The 22,088-nt window shown below is 58.7% G+C and overlaps 2 protein-coding genes across 7 annotated transcripts; both read left to right on the top strand.

The window, feature by feature from the left end:
* Positions 1 to 360: 360 nt before the first annotated feature.
* On the top strand, positions 361 to 8,827 carry EBI3 (Epstein-Barr virus induced 3). 5 transcript variants are annotated; one of them, XM_077746031.1, is made up of 5 exons: positions 361 to 1,151; positions 1,914 to 2,034; positions 2,870 to 3,270; positions 5,222 to 5,379; positions 7,648 to 8,827. In XM_077746031.1, exons 1-5 carry the CDS (start codon positions 1,088 to 1,090, stop codon positions 7,798 to 7,800), a joined length of 897 nt encoding a protein of 298 aa, XP_077602157.1. In that variant the 5' UTR covers positions 361 to 1,087; the 3' UTR covers positions 7,801 to 8,827. The 5 variants fall into 5 exon arrangements, 3 of the variants coding, with proteins under 3 accessions (XP_077602157.1, XP_077602217.1, XP_077602092.1); XM_077746091.1 differs by having other exon boundaries at positions 1,911 to 2,034; positions 3,092 to 3,270; XM_077745966.1 differs by having other exon boundaries at positions 1,911 to 2,034.
* Positions 8,828 to 9,724: 897 nt separating this feature from the next.
* YJU2 (YJU2 splicing factor homolog) lies at positions 9,725 to 21,743 on the top strand. Of its 2 annotated transcripts, none has more exons than XM_077745768.1 (8): positions 9,725 to 9,878; positions 11,638 to 11,738; positions 13,362 to 13,506; positions 14,933 to 15,067; positions 17,404 to 17,585; positions 18,492 to 18,615; positions 21,004 to 21,148; positions 21,315 to 21,743. In XM_077745768.1, the coding sequence occupies exons 1-8, from the start codon at positions 9,855 to 9,857 to the stop codon at positions 21,425 to 21,427; spliced, it is 969 nt and encodes a 322-aa protein (XP_077601894.1). In that variant the 5' UTR covers positions 9,725 to 9,854; the 3' UTR covers positions 21,428 to 21,743. The 2 variants fall into 2 exon arrangements, with proteins under 2 accessions (XP_077601894.1, XP_077601970.1); XM_077745844.1 differs by lacking the exon at positions 9,725 to 9,878 and adding an exon at positions 10,343 to 11,348.
* The last annotated feature ends 345 nt before the right edge of the window (positions 21,744 to 22,088 follow it).

The following is a 22,088-nucleotide window of genomic DNA, read 5'->3' as shown; positions in this document are numbered from 1 at the left end:
AATAAAAGCTCTCGGAGCCGAGCCTGAAAGTGTATGGCCTGATCGCTGGGCTCCCCCGCTGCAGGGAGGGGGGTGGCCAGGAGCAGGGATGCGGAGGTGAGGCGCTCCCGCCCCCTCCCCCCGCGCCCACCGCTCAGTCCCAGGAAGCCCTGCGGTGTCTAAGTCAGGACGACCAGGGGTTCATGGTGAACAAACCGCCCGAATGTCAAGTGAAGACGGGATCCAAGACTGCGCGTCCTGGGCCGCTTTCCTCACCCTGAACCCAGCTTTGCTGGGAGCACCCCCTCCCCCCACCCCTCCCCCTCTCCCTGCATCCCTGCCCTTGGCAAGTCCCCAGAAACCCCCTGGGGCTTCTTGGCTCTTTCCAGCTAAGGCAGGAGAGGCAGGAGTGTGGCCTGTCCCCGGGGTTTCCTTGGGTGTCCAGGGAAGGCACCGTGTCTATAGGGGCTCAGCCTGTCCCTTGGCGTCCCCGTGGCTCTGATAAGGTCCGCAGGTGGGGGCTGCCTCCCCAGGGCCTGTGTTTCCGTCTCTCTCTTCACCCCATCTCCTTCCCTAGGTCTCTGTCTGTCTCTGTCTCTCTGTCTCTCTTCTCTTCCTGCCCCTGCTCACAGTCTCCCATCCCTGTGTCTCGCTCTCTTGTCTCTCTCTCTCCTCTCTCTGGGTGTCCCTGCGTCCCACCCCCGTGACATTGTCCCCCTTCTGGGGTTTCCCCATCCCTGTCCTCGCTGCAGGCGGAAGGAAGGACTGGCAGCCGGGCTGTTGTGGGAAAGGCCACGGGGTCTCCACTTCTCTCTTTCGTGGCCTCCTCTCCCGCCCCAGCGCTCGGGGCCTCCAGAGCCCCGCTGGCCACGATAGGTGAAGGGACGAGGGCTCCTTCGCCACCACCACCCCCCCAGCCTCTGCTCGCTCGCCACTGCCCCCCACCCCCGCCGGGTGGGGGAGTCAGACCCGGGGAAGGAGAAGTTGGGGCTTCGACCGGGGGGTTGTGCTTCCCTCGCTGGTGGGACTCCAGTCTCCTGCCTCCCCGAGGTGCCCCCGGCCTCCTGAGGTGCTCCCTGCCCCTCTCGACAGCAGAGCCTGCGGAGTCATGGCCTCAAGGCTTCTGGTGCTCGCCCTCTGGGTGGGCTGCTCACCCTGCAGCGGGAGAGAAGGTACGTGGGACCCCCGGGGGCCTGGGAGGCCAGGACAGAGGGNGGGGAGCTCACATACCTACTGGATTCCCAGTGGTGGGAGGGAGTTACCAACCCATTGCACAAATGGGGAAACTGAGACACAGGACGCATCCCACCGCAAAGTGACACCAGGAAGTGGCAGCCATAGCTGGGATGGAGGGAGAGGGACAGAGAGAAGGAGTGAACGAGACACATTTTAATTATAAGCATCCATTTCACGTGCTTCAAGACAACGTTGTTACGAGAGGGGTCACCCAGGTCCCCTTTGAGGCTCCTTAAACCTCAGCCCGGGACGCCTGGGTGGCTCTGTCAGTTAAGCGTCCAACTTCGGCTCAGGTCATGATCTCACGGTTCGTGGGTTCGAGCCCCACGTCGGGCTCTGTGCTGACAGCTCAGAGCCTGGAGCCCGTTTCAGATTCTGTGTCTCCCTCTCTCTCTGCCCCTCCCCTGCTTGTGCTCTGTCAAAAATAAAACATAAATAAATAAATAAACAAACAAACCTCAGTCTCCCCATCTGGAAAATGGATTGATACTCCCTGCCTTCCCAGGTTGTAGAGGAGGTGAGAGCTGGTGCAGGTGCCTTTCACTCGTGCATTCGTTCATTCATTTCCCAAACCTTTATTAGGCACCTACTGGGTGCCTGGCTGGGAGGCTGGCGCCAAGCCCACAGCAGGGGTCGGACCGTCCCAAGGGTGATTTTGGAAGCTCACCCTGCTCCCTCTCCCCCCGGGGCCCCAGCAGCCCCCACCCAGCCCAGGGTGCGGTGCTGGGCGTCTAGGTACCCAATCGCCGTGGACTGCGTCTGGACCCTGCCCGCCTCTCCGCACCCCACCAGGCCCATGTCCTTCATGGCCACGTACAGGTCAGAGCGGTAGGAGGGCCTCCTGGGCGGCTTCCTGCGGGGCCTCGACCAGGGCAGCCGGAGGCTGAGCGAGACCTGAAACCCTGGGGACTCTGGGGCAGCACCAGCAGGGGAAATACACTTCCTAAAACACAGATTGCGAGTCACGTGCCTCGTTTAAACTCTTCGAGAAGCCACGTTTAAAAAGGAAAGAGAAATTCTGAAGTTGATTTTAGTATTTTACTTCGGTCGCATCTCAATATTCCAAGTATTTGTCGTTTCATACGACAGAATGTCACTTAACATGCCTCTGTACAAGTCATGTATTTAAATTCATAATAGAAATTAATATTAATAGGATTCAAGGATAATTATTTGAACGTGTAATCAATATTTTAAACATAAATGAGCTATTTTGCACCCTTTGTATGCTAAGTCTTTGAAGCTCCACATGCATTCCACGCATGTAGCACTTTTCAACTCACGTGCTAAACATTCGCGGGAAATTCTTGGTCTCTGGTTATAGTTGATCAAATTTGTGGCTGGGAAAATAGATTCACCCAACTGGGAACTTGACATTGAGGGTAGATAACATAAATTAAAAAGACACCCTCGGTTGCATCAGCTGTATTTCAAATGGTGGAGAGCCACTCATACTCGGTGACTACTGCATCTGACAGCGTGGTCGGAGCATGTGGAATATTCTGGAAGGCTCTAGAATGTTCTGGAATGTCTCCAGAGTCTGAAATCTCAGGGTCTCAGAACTTAGCAGAATCAGAATCTTATTATTTCTGAACCCATGAGTCCATCGACCTTGGCACATTGTAATTCTAACGCTGGAACTTTAACATTCCAGAAATCTGTGGAATCTGCACCCTAGCATCTCGCAGTGGGTGTTACCCCTGACCCTGGGTCATCACAGGCTCTGTGATGTTGGGGTGAACGGCTCGCTCAGGGTCACACCCAGCCAACAGCAGGATCCCAGTCCGTGGTCCTCAGGTGCTGTCCACATGGGGTCCAGGGCACAGACGGGCCGGCACGAAGGGCTCAGGCCCTCATGCTGTCCCTACGTGTCCAGACTGGGCGTGGCCGGCCACGGAGAGAGCCAGCCCTGCCTCCAGCTGACACCAGAGGCCACCCGCTGCACCATCCCCGACGTCCAGATGTTCTCCATGGTGCCCTACATACTCAACGTCACGGCCGTGCAGCCCCGGGGCACCAGCAGCAGCTTCCTGCCCTTCGTTCCGGAACATATCAGTGAGTGTGGGCGGCAGTGGGGGGTGTGGAGGCCACCAGCTTGCTCCTGCCCCGCCCCCCTCTCACCACCNAAGTCGGACGCTTAACCGACTAAGCCACCCAGGCGCCCCAGTTCCACCTTTGTATTTCTTTGAGAAGCCACCCACTTCTCCCAATCCTGAGCCCCCATCTGGCCCAGGCTCCATCTTGGCCCGCACCAGCTCGTTCAGTCCCCTGCACCCTGGTCCCAGACTCCAGCCCTCACCCCCACAGTCCGCCCTCCCCACAGCGGCCACCAGAGGGTGAATGTGAGCCCCCGAGTCAGGTCCAGCCCTCCTGTGCCCACAGCCCTCTAGGACTCCTAAGTCCTCTTCCTCTGGGTCCCCAAGGCCCTGCACGCCTGCCCCGTCCCCTCCCTGCCCTCCTCCCTCTCTCCCCCTCATTCACTCTACTCCAGTCACACACACCTCCTCTGTTCCTCCAACAGACCAGGCAGGCCCTGCCCCAGGACCTTTGCACTGTCAGTGCCCTCTGCCAGGAATCCTCTTCCCGAGATCTTCACACAGTTCACTCCCTCCTCTCCTTCAGGTCTCTACTCATTTCCTCAGTGAGCCCCCTGGCGACTCTCCGAGCACATTGTTAGATTGCAAACCCTCATATGTTGCTGGTGGTTATTAAGAAAGTCTCGGGTCTCTGTGTGGCTCAGTGAGTTAAGTGTTTGGCTCTTGAGTTCAGCTCAGGTCTGATCTCCCTGTTGTGAGATTGAGCCCCACATTGGGCTTAGCGCTAGATGTGGAGCTTACTTAAGATATTCTCTCTCTCGGGGCGCCTGGGTGGCTTAGTCGGTTAGGCGTCCAACNAATAAAAAAAAAAAATTAAAAAAAAAAAAAAAGATATTCTCTCTCTCTCGCCCTCCCCCTCTCTCTGGCTCTCCCCTGTTCACGTTGTCTCTCTCAAAAAAAAAAAAAAAAAAAAGTCTGGTAGTCCCTTCGAAGAGTTAAACATGTTATATAAGCCAGCATCTGCAGTCAAATATATGCCAAGGAGAAATGAAATCACATGTACTCAGAACCTTGTGCACTGATGGCCACGGCAGCATTATCCACAATAGGCAAAAAGTGGAAACGACACCGGTGTCCATCGGCAGATGACTGACGCACAAAACATGCTCTGTCCATATGAGGGAACAACATCGCAGAAGTGAGGCGCCCGCACCCGCCACCCCACGGGGGGACCCTGAACACACGACGCTCAGGGAGGGAACCAGACCCGGGAGGCCACGCGGGGTGTGAGTCCTTTTATGGGAAATGTCCAGCACAGGCCCATCCACAGACAGGAAGTGCATTCGTGGTTCTCAGGGATGGGGAGTGGCTGGCAAAGGGGACGGGGATTCTTAGGGGGAATGTTAAATAGTGCTGACGGTCTGTGAATGCAGTAAAAGCCACTGAACCGTACACTTTATGTAATTTTTTATTATTTTTATATAAAAAATTTATAATGTTTTATTTATTTTTGAGAGAGAGATAAGAGACAGCGTGAGCAGGGAGGGGCAGAGAGAGAGGGAGACACAGAATCTGAAACAGGCTCCAGGCTCCGAGCTGTCAGCACAGAGCCCGACGTGGGGCTCGAACCCACGAACCGTGACATTGTGACCTGAGCCCAAGGCGGACGCTCAACCGACTGAGCCCCCCAGGCGCCCCAGAACCTGACACTTCAGAAAGGTTTTGCCGTATGCGAATTGTGTCTCAAGGCACTGCAACCCACTCTCCTGCGTGTACTCTCGATCTTTCTTCCTTACTCTTTATGACCTGTTCCTGGTCTTTTGTCCGAGGGATCGCGCTCCAGGAGGGTAAGGGTTGGGCTGGTGCTGTGCCCCCAGCGTCCAGGCTGGACACTCAGTAGACCGTCAGTGAATGTCCGATGGCATGAGTCTGCCAGCCCCTCCTGACCCTGCGTCCCGCTTGCCCACCAGTCAAACCCGACCCTCCGGAAGGCGTCCGCCTGAGCCCCATCCCTGGGCAGCGGCTGTGGGTGCAGTGGGAACCGCCCCGGTCCTGGCCCTTCCCAGAGACCTTCGCACTCAAGTACTGGATCCGATACAAGCATCACAGATCTGCGCGCTTCCGCCAGGTGAGGAGGACGAGGGGGCTGGGAGGGCGGCTCCCGGGCGGAGGCGAGCACGCCGGCAGGGGTGCGCTGGGGCTGCCACAGGGGGCAACACGGGGACAGCCCGGAGCCTGGACTCCTGGCATCCCCCCAGAAGGTCGGCAGATGGGCCCTCGAACAAATCTTTGCACACACATGTCCATGGCAGAGCCGTTCACAACAGCCGAAAGGTGGAAGCTGCCCCATTGTCAACAGGGGAATAAACACACGCGTCCACCGCGCACGCGCGAGTCCACAGATGACTGTCACCACCGCGCACGCGCACTTTACTCAGGTGCACCCACCGCGCATGCGCACGGCCCTCAGGCGCAAGCAGGAGCGAGGCGCCCACCCCCTCCGCCCCGCAGAGGGGCCCCGAACACACGATGCTCAGGGCGGGAGCCAGACACGGGAGGCCACGTGGGGTGTGAGTCCACGTGTGTGACACGTCCAGAACAGGCTCCTCCATGGACAGGAAGGGGATCGTGGGGCTCGGGGGCTGGAGGACAGGTGGGGAGAGGCTGCTAACGAGCACATGGGTTCCTTTTGGAACGATGGAATGTTCTGGAACTAGAGTTGACCGTTGCACAACAGTGGAAATGTACTCAGTGCCACTGGACGGTGCCTTTCAATTCCTTAATTTCGTGTCATGCGGATTTCCCCTTGATTGAAAACAAATACATTGTTTTAAAATTTTTACAAAGTAAAACAAACAAGGGCCGGGTGCTGCTGAGAGTCTGAGGTCGGTTGTGCACCGGACAGCCTCGCAGGGCAGGCCCAGGAGCTCAGTGTCTGCGGGCCGCAGGCTTCCGCAGCGCTGTCCCGCAGCACGTTCTGGGAACATGGAATGTTCTCCGTGTGCACCCACCACAGCTGTACCCGAACCCACGTGTGCTTACTGAGCACCTGTCATAGGGGAGTCGCCAAGGACCTCGCCTCTTTTTTTTTTTTGAGTTTATTTATTTTGAGAGAGAGGGTGCACATGCGCGTGTTGGGGAGGGACAGAGAAAGAGAGAGAGAAAATCCCAAGCTCAATTGTGCCTGATGTGGGGCTCGGTCTCCTGAACCCGTGAGATTATGACCTGAGCTGAAATCAGTCAGACAGTTAACTGACTGAGCCACCCAGGCGCCCTGCCAAGGAACGTGCTTTTAAATTTTATTTAGCGTTCATTAATTGTATTTTAAATATTTTTGCAATCCTTAAAATTGAGACAGAATTCCCATGCCATAAAACTCGCCGTTGTAAAGTGCACAAGCCAGTGGCTTCGATCGTATTCGCAAAGTTACGCAACTTAATTAATCTACATGCAAAGCGCCCATCACCACCCCCGGTGACCATCGGGACAGGTCAGGGCAGAGGCGAGAGGGAGATAGTTAGGTCTGGGGCCAGGAGGTTGCCTGTGGGGGCTGGGCTGGGTCGCTCTTGAGGATGAGGGGGACCCAGAAGGAGGGAAGGGCCAGGTCTGAGAGGAAGAGTGGGACTATGAGGCCGGAGAAGGCAGAGCTGTGTCAATGACCGAGTGAGGATGTGGAGAGGTCTTCTTGGCAAGAAGATTTAGTAGATTTCCCGACAGAAGGGGACAATGCCAGGCCACCCAGGGCCACAGGGGCCACATCAGGACGGCCAGGAGGCAGACACGGGAGCCAGAGGAGAGCCGTGGCCGAGCCTCCGTTGGGGTTTCCACCGGAAGGCAAGGCAGAGCAAGGCGATCAGCTTGGGGCTGGCGAGTTTGAAGAGCTCCGGCTGCCTCTGGGCTGCACCTGACCCCGGAGGCTTTGAGGCAGGGGGAGGACCGGCTTGAGGGCTCGAGGAAGAGGGGGGTGAGTCCGATGGGCCTGTGTGTACGTGAGAGGCAGGCTCCTGGCCGGTTTGCGAACTCTGAGAATCGGCTGACACTGGTCACCAAGATGTAGAAGATCTTGAAACAGAAGATACCGAAAACTGCAAAACCAGGTCAATCCAGTGGGGCCAGGAGGGAGCCAGAGGCCTTGGTTCTGGCCTTGGGGAGGAGTAGGTTGGGGGGGGTCTGACTGCTGAGACAGCCTCGGGGGCGTGAGGTCCCCAAAGGAATCCTGACACGGCGGCTTTGGGGCCAAGATCGGGAAGGACCAACGCCTTGGAGGGGGGGCCACAGGATGTGCTTTTCGGATCGGGGCAGGGGATGTGAGGCTGGGCCTGGCAGTTCTGTGCACCCCGGCCCCCCCCCCCCAGCCTCCTGCTTCCCGCTGACCTGGCCCTCTCTTTGCTCTCAGGTGGGGCCCATTGAAGCCACATCCTTCACCCTCAGGGCCATGAGGCCCCGGGCCAAGTACTGCGTCCAGGTGGCGGCTCAGGACCTCACCGACTATGGGGAGCTGAGTGACTGGAGTCTTCCCGCCACCGCCTCCATGATCGGGGACAAGTAGGGGACTTCCTAGGACCCCCAGAAGAGGGGCTGGGTCCCTGACATCTTCCCCACCCCCACTGCTGCGGATGGGACCCAATTGGCCTGCATTCACTGATGCCGAGTTGCTGGGCAACTGTGGACAAACGACTTTGCTTCTCTGAGCCTCAGCTTGTCAATCTGTGAAATGGGTGTGTGCTTCTTCCTTAGACCGCCGAACAGGGCTTTGTGAACTGGGAACGTGTGATGTTTTTTTACTGTTTAGAAAGAGATTGTTGTTGCTGGAATCAGGATTACTCCTCCCTTCCTTCACTAGACCCAGATGAGGCCCAGAGAAGATGGAGCGGGACACACACACAGCGACTCCTCACTCCTATGACCGGGGTCAGGGCTGGGCCGGAGGAACAGCGTGGGGGTGGAGGAGTCCTGGGGCTCGAGGCGGGAGTTCTGCCTGGGGCGGGGGAGGGGGGCGTGGAATCCATTCAGTTCAGCAGTTGAGTCCACCTCCCTCCTGCCGTGGGGCGATCCTCACTGTGGCTGGACACAAATAGGACACGAGCCTGGGAAGATTTCTCTAGGAGGGAGCAAAGCCGTCCCCACTGAGGGCCAGAGAAAATGCATGGGCTGGTTTGTGAATTTCACTCAGAAGTCACCTCTGAGAAAACTTTCCTGACCACCTCGTCTATAGCCAGCAAAGTCCTGGCTCCCCAAAGATACCCAACTCCTAGTGCCCAGAATCTGTGAATATAGTACCTTACGTGGCAAAAGGGACTTTTCAGATGTGATTAAGAATCATGAGAATCTGGGGGCACCTGGGTGGCTCAGTTGGTTGAGCGTCCGACTTCGGCTCAGGTCATGATCTCACGGTTTGTGGGTTTGAGCCCTGCATCGGGCTCTGTACTGACAGTTCAGAGCCTGGAGCCTGCTTCGGATTCTGTCTCCCTCTCTCTCTGTCCCTCCCCTTCTCTCTCTCTCTCTCTCTCTGTCAGAAATAAAACATTTAAAAGTTTTTTAAAAAATAAAAGAATCATGAGAATCCTTCATTTGAAGATTAAGGATCTTTTATTAAGTTAATGAACATCCAGGCCGGTTCTCCTGGATGATGCAGGGGCCCCAAGATCATGATAAGGACCATGAGGGAGGGAGGGAGAGAGAGGTGATGTGACAACAACAGCAGAAGCCAAAGGGATGCCAATCCGTGAGCCGGGGACCGTGGGCGGACCCTCGAAGCTGGAAAAGTCCAGGAAACAGATTCTGCCGTGAGCACCCCCGCACCCCCATCCACGTTAGACCTCTGACCTCCAAACCACAGGGTAGTAAACGTGTATGGTTTTAGGACAGGGAGCTTGTGAAACCTCGCAGCAGACACAGGAAGCTCATACACCATCTAGAGAGCTCTTCTTTCCACTGTCCCAACACTGCCCTATTGTACTGTCCCCAGATCCCTTCCCAGGTGTTTGGGTGTGGGAGCTGGTGTGTGTGTGTGTGTGTGCGTGCGTGCGTGCGTGCAGGGGAGGTGAGTGTGGAGCCTGGTCTCTGAGTCTCTGCCCAGGACACAGGTAAACATGGACGGGGGGGCGTCCAGGGTGCTCCTCTGTGGACATGTGCAGCCCGTGGGCGCTGACCCCAGTCCCCAGGTGAGCGCTAGGGTATTGGGAACACGTGTGGCTTCCCGCAGCCCAGCACACAGCGTAAGGGCTCGGCGCTGAACGCCGACCTCGGGGCTCGCTCCAAGAAACAGCAAGCAGGGAATGTCGCCGGCAGCGGCCACGGCCCGTCACGACGAAGTTTTAGGAGCCGCTGCTCACCGCTAGGGGGAGCAGCGCCCTCCCTTGAACTTCTAATAAGCTGCCGTCAGAGCTTTTGTTGCCAACTATCTAGGTTGCCACTCGGAAGAGAAGATAGAAGGATTCGGGTCTTGACGGGCGGGGATCAGAGCCAATGAAAAGGGAATGTGCGTATGCTCCAACCAATAATAGAATGGAGGAAGTGACGTCGACGGAAATACAAGGGAAGTTCGGCAAACGCTGAGCCCGAGCAGCCCTCTGGCGTTTGTGGGTGGAGTAGGAGGCAAAGATGTCGGAGCGAAAAGTTTTAAACGTAAGTACTTAGTGACTGGGGTTTCTACCCTAAGCGGGGCATCTCGGAGCTCCGGCCTAGATGGGCTTCCTGTACTCTTCCTGTTGGAACCTTTTTCTTTTCTCCAACCGTCTTCCGCAGGGCGGGGCTTTCAGACACCTCCCAATCACCTTCCGTGAGGGGTGGGCCTTCGCGGCGCCTGGGGGCGGAGCTTAGGCCATTTACCTGGTCACATCCCCTGATTGGATGTTTCGAAGGGAATTAGCCAATCATTTCCCCTGGGAGAGGGTCCGCTTTGAAATTATAGGTGTTCCCCACGCCCCGCCCCGCCCCCAGGAACGTGGCTCCATGAGGCCCCGCCCACCCAAGGGTCAGCTTTGCTCTGCCCTCCCATTATGCTGGCGGGGGACCCTTCGAACTCTCTTGTAAAACCCGGACTTTTGTGAGATTCAGGGGAGCTCAGAACTCAGGATTCGTCTTCTAGAGAAGAGAGCTACTGAATTCCGAGTTCCTGTTCCCCCCGCCCCCGCCAGGAATGTCAGGGGATGAGCTCCCGGGATGGGGGTGGGGGGTGTGAGTCCGGGATGTCAAGCCAAAAGCCCAGATTTCCAGGGTCGGTTTGATGCCCCTTCCTGCGGCTCAGCGTTCTAATCTTTTAAACACTCGTGTTAGGAATGCACCCCCAGCCCCTTCATAGCCCAGTGCGGGTGCTGGGCTTCGTGTCCCTGAAAGCCCTTCCATCCTGAGGATCCAACTGGGAGCCGTTTCTGTAATTTACTGGTGGATAGTTCTGCGCCGGGGGCTGCACTAGCGCCTTGCGCATCCCATCAGGGAGGTGGACGGGTTGTCTCCATTCAGATGAGAATGAGGCCGGGAGAGATGGGTGATAGCCAGGGGGTGGAGGAGTCAAACCCTGGCTCGGTAACCGCGCTCCTAACCACTGTACCACGCTGTTTCCCCAGAGTTGTGTCCCCGCAGACATTCATTCCCCATCTGTGAAATGGGTACACCACACTCCGTATCCTAGAGTCTTTGTGAGGATTCTGTGAGACGGGGCATGTGAAGTGCTCCATGTAGCATCCAGTGCCGAGTAGGTGCTCAGAACACAAGCTGCTGTATTACCTGATCGTCCATTGGAGTTGTTTTTTATAACCCAAACCTGCCTTCCCCAAATCTCCCACCTCAGGCTCCAGTGAAGGAGTTAGTGCAGCAAACTCAGGCTGCCATCCTCAGGCTGGCGGCCAGGTTGGCCCTTGGCTGGCATCTGGGAACTTGAATCTCAGGCTCGTTCCCAAGGTCCCCTGATGAGCATGGCTCCTTGTGCTTAAATTTTGTACGAACGGTGTGGTTTATGCTGCGCGTGGGCCCTCCTCCTGGAGTCAAGAACATCAGAACCTGCGAGGCACGGGGGGCCCGTGTGGCCTTCCGAGGGCAAAAACCCTGGGCGCTGGGTCCCCATGAGCTTCCCCGGGAGACCCCGTGTCACACGCGGTGTGTATTTCGTTACTGGGGCAATCAAGCACGTCCTGTGTGATTCTGTGGGGAGAAGACTCTGGAAGCAGGTGTCTGGTCTCCCCAGACCCCTCCCCACACACCCCTTCCCTTTGCTGATGTGTCCCCGTGTCCTTTTGCTGTAACAAGTGGTCACCATAAGTACGAGCGTCCGTGGAGTCCTAGGAGCCATTACAGCAAGTCATCACACCCCGGGTGGTCCTGGGGACCCAGTGTGCGTCCCTCCCTGGGCCTGATACAGCTCCCTTGGCACTTTCACTTCCCACAGAAATACTACCCCCCCGACTTTGACCCGTCAAAGATCCCCAAGCTCAAGCTCCCCAAAGACCGGCAGTACGTGGTGCGGTTGATGGCTCCCTTCAACATGAGGTGAGTGCCCCCCGTGTGGCCCCCGCGTGATGGCGCAGTGAGCACGTGACCATACCAGCTGTCACTTTCCTCACCGTTCAGGATTAATCCCCCTGACTCTTAGAGCTCCTAGCCAGCGTCGGCCTTGAGCTCTTGATCGTTGGTAGTTAAGTGTGAGTGTGGAGATAATTCACCTCCTCCCAACAGCTATACTTCTTCATACCCCAGGACCTTTGCACGGGCTGTTCCTTCTGCCTGGAACACTCTTCCTCCTTCTCTAACATGGCTGGCTCGTCTTCACCCTTCCGGTCTTGGCCTAAATCTCACCTGGCTCAGTCTGTAGAGCATGTGACTGTTGATCTCACAGTTGTGAGTTCAAGCTCCATGTTGAGTGTAGAGATTAACAAAAAAATAATAAATAAATTTAAGAGTATGAATATTTATGGGGCCCCTGGGTGGCTCAGTCGATTAAGCATCCAGCTTTGACTCAGGTCATGATCTTGTGGTTTGTGGGTTCGAGCCCTGCGTTGGGTGAGTTTGGCCCCTGCTTCGGGTGAGCCTTGCTTCTCTCTTTGTGTCTTTCTGTCTCTCTCTTTCTCTCTCTCTGCTCCTTGCTCACTTACGCCCTCTCTCTCAAAAAAAAAATTAATTGATTAGTTTAATTAAATCTTTAAAAAAACAACCTCAGCTCAGAGAGGCCCTCCTGACGCCCCTCCAACCCCTTCCGTGCTCCCCTCTGCCTCTCCACCCCCACCTCGTGCCCCTTGTCCTGCTTCACGCGTGCTGTGCCCCCCGCCGCTACGGCTGGAGACCTGTGTGTCTCCGCATGTTGAAGTTAGGTGCACCTGCTCCTCGCAGACGCCTGGTTAATGACATTCACTGTTTACGCATTGTTGGTCTGTTTCTCTCTCTCCTTTTTCAATTCGGCAATCACTTGGGGCGCCTGCTGTGCGCCCGGGCCCGGGCTGGGTCCCAGGGGCGCTGCGGGGAGCGAGACGGGCGGAGCCCACAGGCGGGAGGGGGTGGAGATGATAACCAGGTGCTGAGGCACGTTGGCGCCCGGTGCACGCGGGACATGTGCCTCGGGCATGAGGGAGGGTGACGGAGCAGGTGGCAGGAAGGGTGCTGCTGGGCCGACGTGGTCAGGGACACGTTGGGAGACACGGCAGTGGGGCTGAGGTCTGCAAGGTGAAGGGTGTCCTGGGCTCCGTGAAGTGCAGGGCAGAGGCCCGGAGGGGGCCTGAGCCGGGGGTGTTTGCAGGAAGCATCAGGAGGCCGGCGTGCCGCGCCTGGGGAGCACGGGGCCTGAGCGAGGGCAGGGTGGAAAGAGCTTCTGGGCGGCTCCTGTGGCTTCCCTTCTGCTGGAAACTTCTGGAGGCTAGGATGCCCCGTGAGCGCCAGCCAGGCTTCAGGGAGTGTGTGACTAGCAAGTCTCAGCGGGCCTGGGTCGTCCGGCTGCTTCCCCAGAAGGGGACCCTGGGACCGAGACCCAGGAAGGTAGGAGGAGGAACACGCAACACGGGGGGAATCTGAGGCAGGCTGCCGTGGGAGGGAGGGAGCCCCCCGGCCCTGGAGGTGTGCAAGCAGCCCTCCGCAGGAACCCGGGTACCGAGATGGTGCAGGTCCCTCTGTCCTGCCCCGCAGGTGTAAGACGTGCGGAGAGTATATCTACAAGGGTAAGAAGTTCAACGCGCGGAAGGAGACGGTGCAGAACGAGGCCTACCTGGGTTTGCCCATCTTCCGCTTCTACATCAAGTGCACGCGGTGCTTGGCGGAGATCACCTTCAAGGTAGACGCCAGCCGGGCTGCTCCTGCCCCCTCGGGGGCTCCCCACCTCTCCCCGCCACTGCAGGGAGGCCCCCTTTCACTTTATCCCCAGGAAACGGGGGTGTTTGGGGAGCTGTTCATGGGGAGCATCATTCGCAAGGGCAGAAACGCAGCAGTGACCCAGGTGTCCAGCAATAAGGGATTCACGGAGCACATGGGCAGCCGGTAACCATGGCGACTGTGAGGTTCTAGGGGGAGGAGGAGGAGAGCCTTCCGTTCCCCTTTCAGGTCCTTACAGTACCACCTTCTTACCATGCGTTTTTCCCTTTGGGTCAATAAACAAGATTTGGGTGAAATGAAGAAAAGGTATATTTAAAGAATTACATACTTCAGTTACATTTTTTTAAGTTGATTTATTTATTTTGAGAGAGATCACACATACAAGTGGGGGAGGGGAAGAGAGGGAGAGAGAGAAACCCAAGCAGGCCCCGTGCTGTCAGCGCAGAGCCCAACGCGGGGCTCAAACCCTCGAACCGTGAGATCATGACCGGAGCCGAGATCAGGAGTCGGATGCTCAACCAACTGAGCTTCCCAGGTGCTCCATATTTTGATTGTTTTTTATTTTTTATTTTATTTTTTTTTAATTTTTAATGCTTTTTATTTATTTATGAGGGTCAGAGACAGCGTGAGCAGGGTAGGGTCAGAGAGAGAGACGCACACAGAATGTGAAACAGGCTCCAGGCTCTGACCTGGCTGTTGGCACAGAGCCTGACGCGGGGCTCGAACCCATGAACCGTGAGATCGTGACCTGCGCCGAAGTCGGACACTTAACCAACTGAGCCACCCAGGCACCCCTTTGATTGCTTTTTAAACAAAAGCTTTAGGGGAACCTAGGGGGCTCAGTCAGGTAACTGTCCGACTTTGGCTCAGGTCACGATCTCGTGGTTTGTGGGTTCGGGCCCCTTGTCGGGCTCTGTGCTGACAGCTCAGAGCCTGGAGCTGCTTCGGATTCTGTGTCTCCCTCTCTCTCTGCCCCTCCCCTGCTCACACTGTCTCTCTCTCTCTCAAAAATAAACATTAAAATTTTTTTAAATTGGGGCAACTGGGTGTTCCAGTTAGTTAAGTGTCTGACTCTTGACTCCAGCTTAGGTCATGATCTAACAGTTCATAAGTTCAATTCCCACACTGGGGTCTGTACTGACAGTGTGGAGCCTGCTTGGGATTCTCTCCCTCTCCCTCTTTCTCCCATCTCATTTCCCCTCTCCCCCAAAATTAAGTAAGTGAATAAACAAACAAACAAACTTAGAAAAGGAAAGGAAAGAATAGCCCCGAGAAGGAGTAAAGCACGAGAGAAAGCATCCCGGGCTGTGNGCCATGCGCTGCCGGCTGGCAGGATCTCTTGCTGCCCAAGGACACGGGACTGATGTCTACCCCTCCCCCGCGCGCAGACAGACCCGGAGAACACGGACTACAGCATGGAGCACGGAGCCACCCGGAACTTCCAGGCGGAGAAGCTCCTGGAGGAGGAGGAGAAGCGGGTGCAGAAGGAGCGAGAGGACGAGGAGCTGAACAACCCCATGAAGGTAGAGCGGGGGGAGGGGTGGAGCCTCCTGTGTCCCTCCTGCCTCTGGCCACGCGGCTGGACCAGGCGGCTCTGCCTCCCGCTCGTGCACCCTGCGCGGTCCTGGGGCTGCGTGTCCAGGACCCGATCCTGTGATCCGGTCGTTCGGTTTGCTCGCAGTCAGCCTCAGGGCCGGGCCTGTCGCCTGAGCCCCGTAGCCTGGGTCTGGAGCACATTAGCCGCGTGAAGGGGCAAGGCGGGNGGACCAGGCGGCTCTGCCTCCCGCTCGTGCACCCTGCGCGGTCCTGGGGCTGCGTGTCCAGGACCCGATCCTGTGATCCGGTCGTTCGGTTTGCTCGCAGTCAGCCTCAGGGCCGGGCCTGTCGCCTGAGCCCCGTAGCCTGGGTCTGGAGCACATTAGCGGCGTGAAGGGGCAAGGCGGGGGCGGGGGCCACCTGGCAGGCAGCAGGGGGTGAGCCCCTGTCCATCAGCCGGCCAGACAGTGAGGACCTCAGTCCCTCAGCCGCCAGGAACTGATTGCCAGCGGCCTGGGCCTCCGATGAGACCACTGACCCTTGATGTCACTGGCCAGAGAGTCAGCTGTGCCGCACGGTGCTGGACTCCTGGCCCACGCTGGCCAGGAGACAGAGAGATCCGTGCTGCTTAAGCCACTGGGCTGGTGGCAGATGGTCACGCGGCCCGAGGAAGTGACGCAGGGAGCCAGGAAGTCGGACTTGAGGACACAGGGCGCTTTTCTTGCGGCCACCTACCCCTCAGCTTGCACAGGACACCCCTAGGACCGGGGGCTGTGAGGACCAGCAATGCAGAAGGACACACTCCCTTGACCGTTCGTTCGCTGGCTCTGTGACCCGGGGCAAGGCGCTTGGCCTCTCTGTGCCTCGCCGCCCTCCTCCGAGCAGTGGGATTGCTGGCTGCGCTCGCAGGCTGAGGTGGGGACCGAGTGACGTCAGACGCGGGAAACTCCTGGGACAGGCCAGCACGTGGGCTGTAATCCCCGAGCACTAGTACTGTCCCTGGCACCTTCGGGGACACCGTCGTCTCCCTGTGGACGGCTGTCTTTCCCAGAAGAAAGCGAGAGTCTGTGCCCCTTCTGGTCTCCCTGCCCCCGTCACGCCCAGCTCTTCCCGCGCCCTCGCCAGTTTTCTGAGCTGCTGCAGCAGACCTGGGGGTGCAGAGTGGTGGGGGGGTGGCTCTGCAGGGGCTGGTGTGCCCGGGGCTGCCTGCCTGGTCACGTCCATCCTTGTCCGCCCGCACTGCCCGTGGGGGCTACGGCCTAGTGAGTTAGCCCCAAAGTCACGGTCAAGCCACATCTTTTTTTTAATGTTTTATTTATTTCTGAGAGAGAGAGAGAGAGACAGCGTGAACAGGGGAGGGTCAGAGAGAGAGGGAGACACAGAATCCGAAACAGGCTCCAGGCTCTGAGCTGGCCTGTCAGCAGGGCTTGAACCCACGAACCGTGAGATCATGACCTGAGCCGAAGTTGGACGCTCGACTGGCTGAGCCCCCCGGGTGCCCCAGGCCACGTCTTCTGAAGGCTCGACGGAGACCAGAGGGCCTGTTTCCATGCAGACGCCCTCAGGGTGGGCCCCCCCTCCGCCCTGCCCGACCCCCCCATGCTGTCTGAGCCCCTGCACGATGTGGTGCCGCCCTCCCCAAAGCGAGGGACCCAGAAGAGCGGGAAAGGAGCCACTCTCACAGTGACAGGCTGTCATCCCTCATACTCGTCACCAGGCGCGGGTCGCGGCGTCCAGCGCACATGTGGGGGAAGGGAGTTCAGCCTCTGCTTTCTCACGGGAGGAGCACCTAAGAATTGGGGACATGCTCTCAAACTCCCAGGACTGCCACTTCCCAGAGGCTCCGGCCAGGAAGCAGCCAAGGGCAGGCCCCACACCCAGCCCTGCCCGTCTCCGAGCCCCCCTGCCTCAGACACCTGGGCTGGCCTTGCCCCCCCTGAGCCTCTACAGAAGACAGTCGCAAGGATTAACTGACCTTCTGTTTGGAGACCTCTCAGCCTGGCACGTGGCAGTGGCTCAGAGGGTCATTTTTTACCCTTTGTTGTTACAGTGTTTTTAAGTGGGCTCCGTGCCCAGCGCAGGGGACTCCCGACCCTGAGATCCAGGCCCTGAGCCCCTCCTCTTTGTTACATTATTTCATGATGGGGCAGGGGTGAGGCGTGGGGGGTGCAAGCCCAGGCCGGCAGGCCGCCCCCTGACCAGCCTCGAGGCCTCAGGAGACCACGCCCCAGGCCTTGGTGTTCGCAGCTGTGACATGGGTGTGGCCGTGGAAGCAGGTGGGAGGCGGGGCGGGGGACCCTGCAGCCCGTGTCCTGCCCGCCAGGTGCTGGAGAACCGAACCAAGGACTCCAAGCTGGAGATGGAGGTGCTGGAGAACCTGCAGGAGCTGAAGGACCTGAACCAGCGGCAGGCGCACGTGGACTTCGAGGCCATGCTGCGCCAGCACCGCCTGTCCGACGAGGAGCGGCAGCAGCAGCAGCAGGAGGAGGACGAGAGGGAGACCGCGTGCGTGGCCGGGCCGGGGGGCGGGGGCGGGGCCCGGGCGCTCTGAGTCACCTCCGGCTTTCCCTCTGCCTGGGGCACCCCTTCCAGGTCTTCCCTGGCTCCCTCGGGGGCCGCCTCCTCCAGGAGGCCCTCCCTTCCCCTCCCCAGCATCTCACTTTCCCCGGGTGCCTGTTGGAGTCCCCAAGCCCCCCGCCCCCAGGTTTGGGGATTTCCCAAGAGGACCCTCAGGCCCGGCCTGCCGTGGAACCTTCTCGCTGATTCACCGTCTCCTGGTCTGTGGCCTCCATCCCTCCCTCTAGATGCCCAGCAGGGCTGTGGTGTGGCGTCTGCACCCCAGGGCCTGGAACAGGGTCAGGCGCATAGTAGGTTCCCGCGGCGTGGGGGGGTCACCGCCAGCAATACCGCGATGGGCAGTGAGAGGAGTTACGTTTGTCCAGCACTTTCTGAGTGCCAGGCACTGGCTGGAGGCTGTCCTGATCATTCCGGTATCGAGGGCACTGTGGCGTGGGGCGCTCCGGGAGTGGCCCCAACCTAGTCACCAGCCGGGGTTCAGCTTCAGGCAGCTGGTGCCATCGGCCAACCACTTCACTCGCTGCGCTCAGTGGGCAGAGGAATAAAAAGTTTTTAGTGTTTATTTATTTAGGGAGAGTGCGCAGGCAGGGGAGGCGCAGAGAGAGAGGAAATCCCCAGCAGGCCCCATATTTAGTGCAGAGCCTGACGCAGGGCTCAGTCTCCCCGAGATCATGACCTGAGATCACGACCTGAGCCGGTAACGGGAGTCGGGTGCTCCACCCACGGAGCCACCCAGCTCCCCCAGAGAAGACTTTTTAAAGCCATCTGTGTGTCCCCCCGGCGCCCCCTGATGCAGCGTGGCATGACCTGGCTGGCACACGTGCCGTCCCACAGGGCCCTGGTGGAGGAGGCTCGGAAGCGAAGGCTGTTGGAGGACTCGGATTCCGAAGAGGACACGGCTGCCCCCGCCCCCCCTCGCCTGGCCGCGAGGCCCAACCCCACCGCCATCCTGGAGGAGGTGAGTGCGCGCACAGATGAGCCAGGGTCGGCGGGTGTCCTAAGGGCTCAACTCGGCCGGCGCAGCCCCACCAGCCCTAGATCTTCAGGGAATGAGTGGCCGAGGCCACGGGCCAGTAAAAGTTCATGGTCAAGACAGGCTCTGCTTTACCAGCTGCTGCTTCAGGCGCTGAAACAAGGAGACCCGCAAATGTGGAGACGTAAGGACACAGATGTTTGTCAGCCCCATAAGGTCCCGGGGTCACGGCCAGGCACCTCTGCTCCAGGCGCTTTCCAGCTTCTCGGTTGGCTGTCTTCGGGAGTGTCAGGTCCGGCTCCGGGGTCACGGCCGGCTGCGAGCATGCCAGGGCCCTGAGGCTCATATTTGGATGTAGGTCATCCGCTGGACTAACGTCGTGGCCACAGGAGCCGCACAGAGCCTGGGAGCTGCAGCCTGTGCTGGCGGGAAGGAGGGGAGAGAAGGATTTGGCTGGTGGACTGCTAGCATTTTCCACCACAGCTGGCTTACCTGTGGTGGTCAAGGCCACTCTGGTTTGTTAATCAAAGAAGGGGGTTAATGAGAGAAATCATAAGCGACAGTCACCCCAGAAACAGTTTATTGCAATTCAGATGTATCCGTGGTCCGAGTTACTAGGTTGCAGGCCTGGCCACTGGACAAGACCCCAGGTAACAAGGGTTTCAATGACACACGGGTCAGTTTTCTCTCCTGTGACATTTTATGCGCAGCCATCTGGAGCAGGGAAGGTGGCCCCACAGCACGGGTCCCAGGGGCCCGCCCTCTCGTGGTTCTGCTGTCCGGGGGCGGTGCCCTCATTGCATGGCCTCCTGGTGCCACCTTCACCTCCTGGCAGGAAGAGAGGGGCGGGCAGGGGAGCGGGAGGTTCAGACCTCAGGATCCTGGGTCCTGCACAGCCTGCTGCTCACATCCCATTGATCAGAGCCGAGCCACCTGACCACATCCTGCTGCAAAGGAGGATGGGAAATGTAGTCTTTCCTTGGGGCAGCCATGTTCCCACTGGGTTTCCCCTGCCTGGCTCTGGAGGTCTCGCACTGTCATCGTTCATCTTTGATACTGACCCCAGACGTTTTCTTTGAGGAGCTGTCCCCTGATCAGAGTTCTCACACTGTCTTTCTTGCACAAACCGCCCCTGAATTGTCTAAAATTTCCCCTTTTTTTCTTTCACCTGAATAAGAGATTGGGGCCGCTTTGAAAGCAGCAGGGGCCTCATCGATGACCTCCCCCCGACCCCCCAGTTACAGTGTCTTGCTCACATCTAGCGTGATGACAGACTTGTGCACAGTACGCCTCCATCGAGACTTCCCAAACCTTCACCGAGAGCTTTACGGAAGCTCGTCTGTCCACTCCTGTGTTCTCGGTTCCATTTAGTGGCAGTGACGCAGCCCCCGGGGACCGGCTTGGGGAGAGTGCTCACAAGGGGCCGGCGCTGGCCTGCTGAGGGGACCTCGTGAGGCCCTTCAGTGATGCCGGCTCAGAAAGCTGCTCTGTCCCCCACTGGGCCACGTCTGTCCTGGTCACCGCTCTCAGGCCGGCCAGCCTGCAGATTAGAGCGGTGTGCAGATTGCCGCATGGCCGCCTGGAGCCCCCTTCCCGTCTCTGCGTGTTAGCTCCTCCTCCTCATTCTGGCATCAGCCGAGTCCCCTCTCGGAGGAGACCTGTCCTGACAGCCTCATCACCAGTGGCTGCGTCCCTCACACTTCGTACCCCGCTGGCATCCTGCTGGCACGTCACTTATCAAGACGGATGTTGTCCTGAGGACCTACTCTTCTCCATCCTCTGCCCTCCCTCAGGCGGCGGCCCCGTGAGGACCGCCCCGGCGCCAGGACCTCCCGAATCCGGGGGGTTCCAGTTTCTCTGTTTCAACATAAAACAGATCAGAGGGGTCCCTCCCGGTACAGTTGAAGCTGGATTTGGGGCTGAGCCCTTTCTGCCTTCCCCTAACTAGTCCCCAAAGTGGGTGCCTCCATTTCCCCTCAGTGCATCAAACACGCTGATAAAGCATCTTCGTGCCAAGAATGGTGTGTGGCCCTGTGGGCGCAGCTGTGGACGGGACAGGAACCCACGGCATGGGTGGGGGGTTACTTAATAAGGCAGTAGAGGGCGCGGGGGGCATGGAAATGCAGCACCCACTTGAGCTTGAACTGTGGAGAAAGGTTTCCCAGAGGAGAAACCCAATACTTGAATGGGTATTGAAGGGTGAGTAGGAGTTCGCCAAATGCATTAGAGGAAAAGGGGCATTCCAGGTGGAGGGAATGGCGTGAGTAAAGGCATGGAGGTGAGAAGGTGTGGTGTGATTTAGGACGTGTAGGGCTGGAGAAGGTGGGATCTGGGACCGTTCACCCACTCGTGTCCCCGTCTCCTTACCCCCAGGCTCCAAAAGCCAAGAGGAAGGCAGAGAGCTGGGACCGGAGCATCGGCACCCTTGGCAGCAGGCCCCCGCTGTCGGGCCTAGTCGTGGTGAAGAAAACAGACCTGGGTCGCAGCACTGGGCAGGGCCAGGCATCACCCACACAGGGTAGGTGCCCCGGGGTCCTGAGATCGGAGCGCGGCGCCTCAGACGGCCACCGCAGGTGGCAGCAGCGCCCCCCCTGCTGGGAACCGGCGGAGTGCGGCAGGGGAGGGGCGCCCCCACCAGAGCTGCAGGGGTGAGGCTGGTAGGCTAGCTTTCGCCTCTCTCCCAGGCCCCGTGAAGACTGGGAAGGCGGCTGACCCTGTGCCCTGGACGCCTGGCACCTCCTCCCTGAGCCAGCTGGGGGCATATTCGGACAGTGAGGACAGCAGCGGCAGCAACTGAGACCCCTGCCCAAGCCTTTCTCCGGGTCAAGGTCACATGTCCCCAGTCAGCTGCTGGTCGCCAGGAGGCCTTGGCACCAACCAGAGCTCTGAGCGGATAAACACAAATGACCTCATGCTGGCGGGGCCAGCGGGGGCTTCCGCCACTGGACTCAGTTTCTCCCCCGGCCTCCCACCTACCAGCCGTCGGGGGCCTCGGGGTCCCCGGCTCACACTGCCGCCCTCCTGGCCCTCCCGGGGACTGTGGCCTCCCAGGACGGCCCTCGGCTGCCGGCAGGCCTTTGTGGAACTCCTTGGCCTCCCTTGGACGGCAGGGAGGGGCGNCGGAGGCGCACGCGGAGCCGCTCCGGCCGCCTCGCCCTCAGAGGCCCCTCAGAGGCAGGGAGGTGATGAGGGTGATTTGTGGTGCAGAGAGCTGACGTGGTCACGTGACCCGGAGCCCCGGTTCCAAAGCCCGCGTTCTTGCGAGGCTGCCGGGTCTCGTCTTCAGAGCCCCCTGGTCGGCGGTCCTGGCTCCCACCAGACCCCTTCACGCCCCGACGCCCCCAGTCTCCGCCCTCCTCGCGTGCGCGCGTACTCGCGTTTGATAACGAGGCTTTGTGCTTCTCGCTATCAGTTTGCCAGATGAAAAGGCCTCACTTTTTTTATTAGAAAAAAGCTTT

Source organism: Crocuta crocuta, unplaced genomic scaffold, assembly GCF_008692635.1.
Source record: "Crocuta crocuta isolate KB4526 unplaced genomic scaffold, BGI_CrCroc_1.0 scaffold110, whole genome shotgun sequence".
Taxonomy (NCBI): domain Eukaryota; kingdom Metazoa; phylum Chordata; class Mammalia; order Carnivora; family Hyaenidae; genus Crocuta; species Crocuta crocuta.
Note: the sequence above shows the minus strand (reverse complement) of the source record. Positions and strands in the feature narration are given on the sequence as shown.

Coding starts and splice junctions, on each gene's coding strand:
- EBI3 (XM_077745966.1), top strand. CDS start 1,088: ATGGCCTCAAGGCTTCTGGTGCTCGCCCTCTGGGTGGGCTGCTCACCC. Junction 2,035..2,869: donor TCCTTCATGGCCACGTACAG/GTCAGAGCGGTA, acceptor TTAACATTCCAG/AAATCTGTGGAATCTGCACC. Junction 3,271..5,221: donor CTTCGTTCCGGAACATATCA/GTGAGTGTGGGC, acceptor CTTGCCCACCAG/TCAAACCCGACCCTCCGGAA.
- YJU2 (XM_077745768.1), top strand. CDS start 9,855: ATGTCGGAGCGAAAAGTTTTAAAC. Junction 15,068..17,403: donor AGCTGAACAACCCCATGAAG/GTAGAGCGGGGG, acceptor CCTGCCCGCCAG/GTGCTGGAGAACCGAACCAA. Junction 17,586..18,491: donor GAGGACGAGAGGGAGACCGC/GTGCGTGGCCGG, acceptor GCCGTCCCACAG/GGCCCTGGTGGAGGAGGCTC.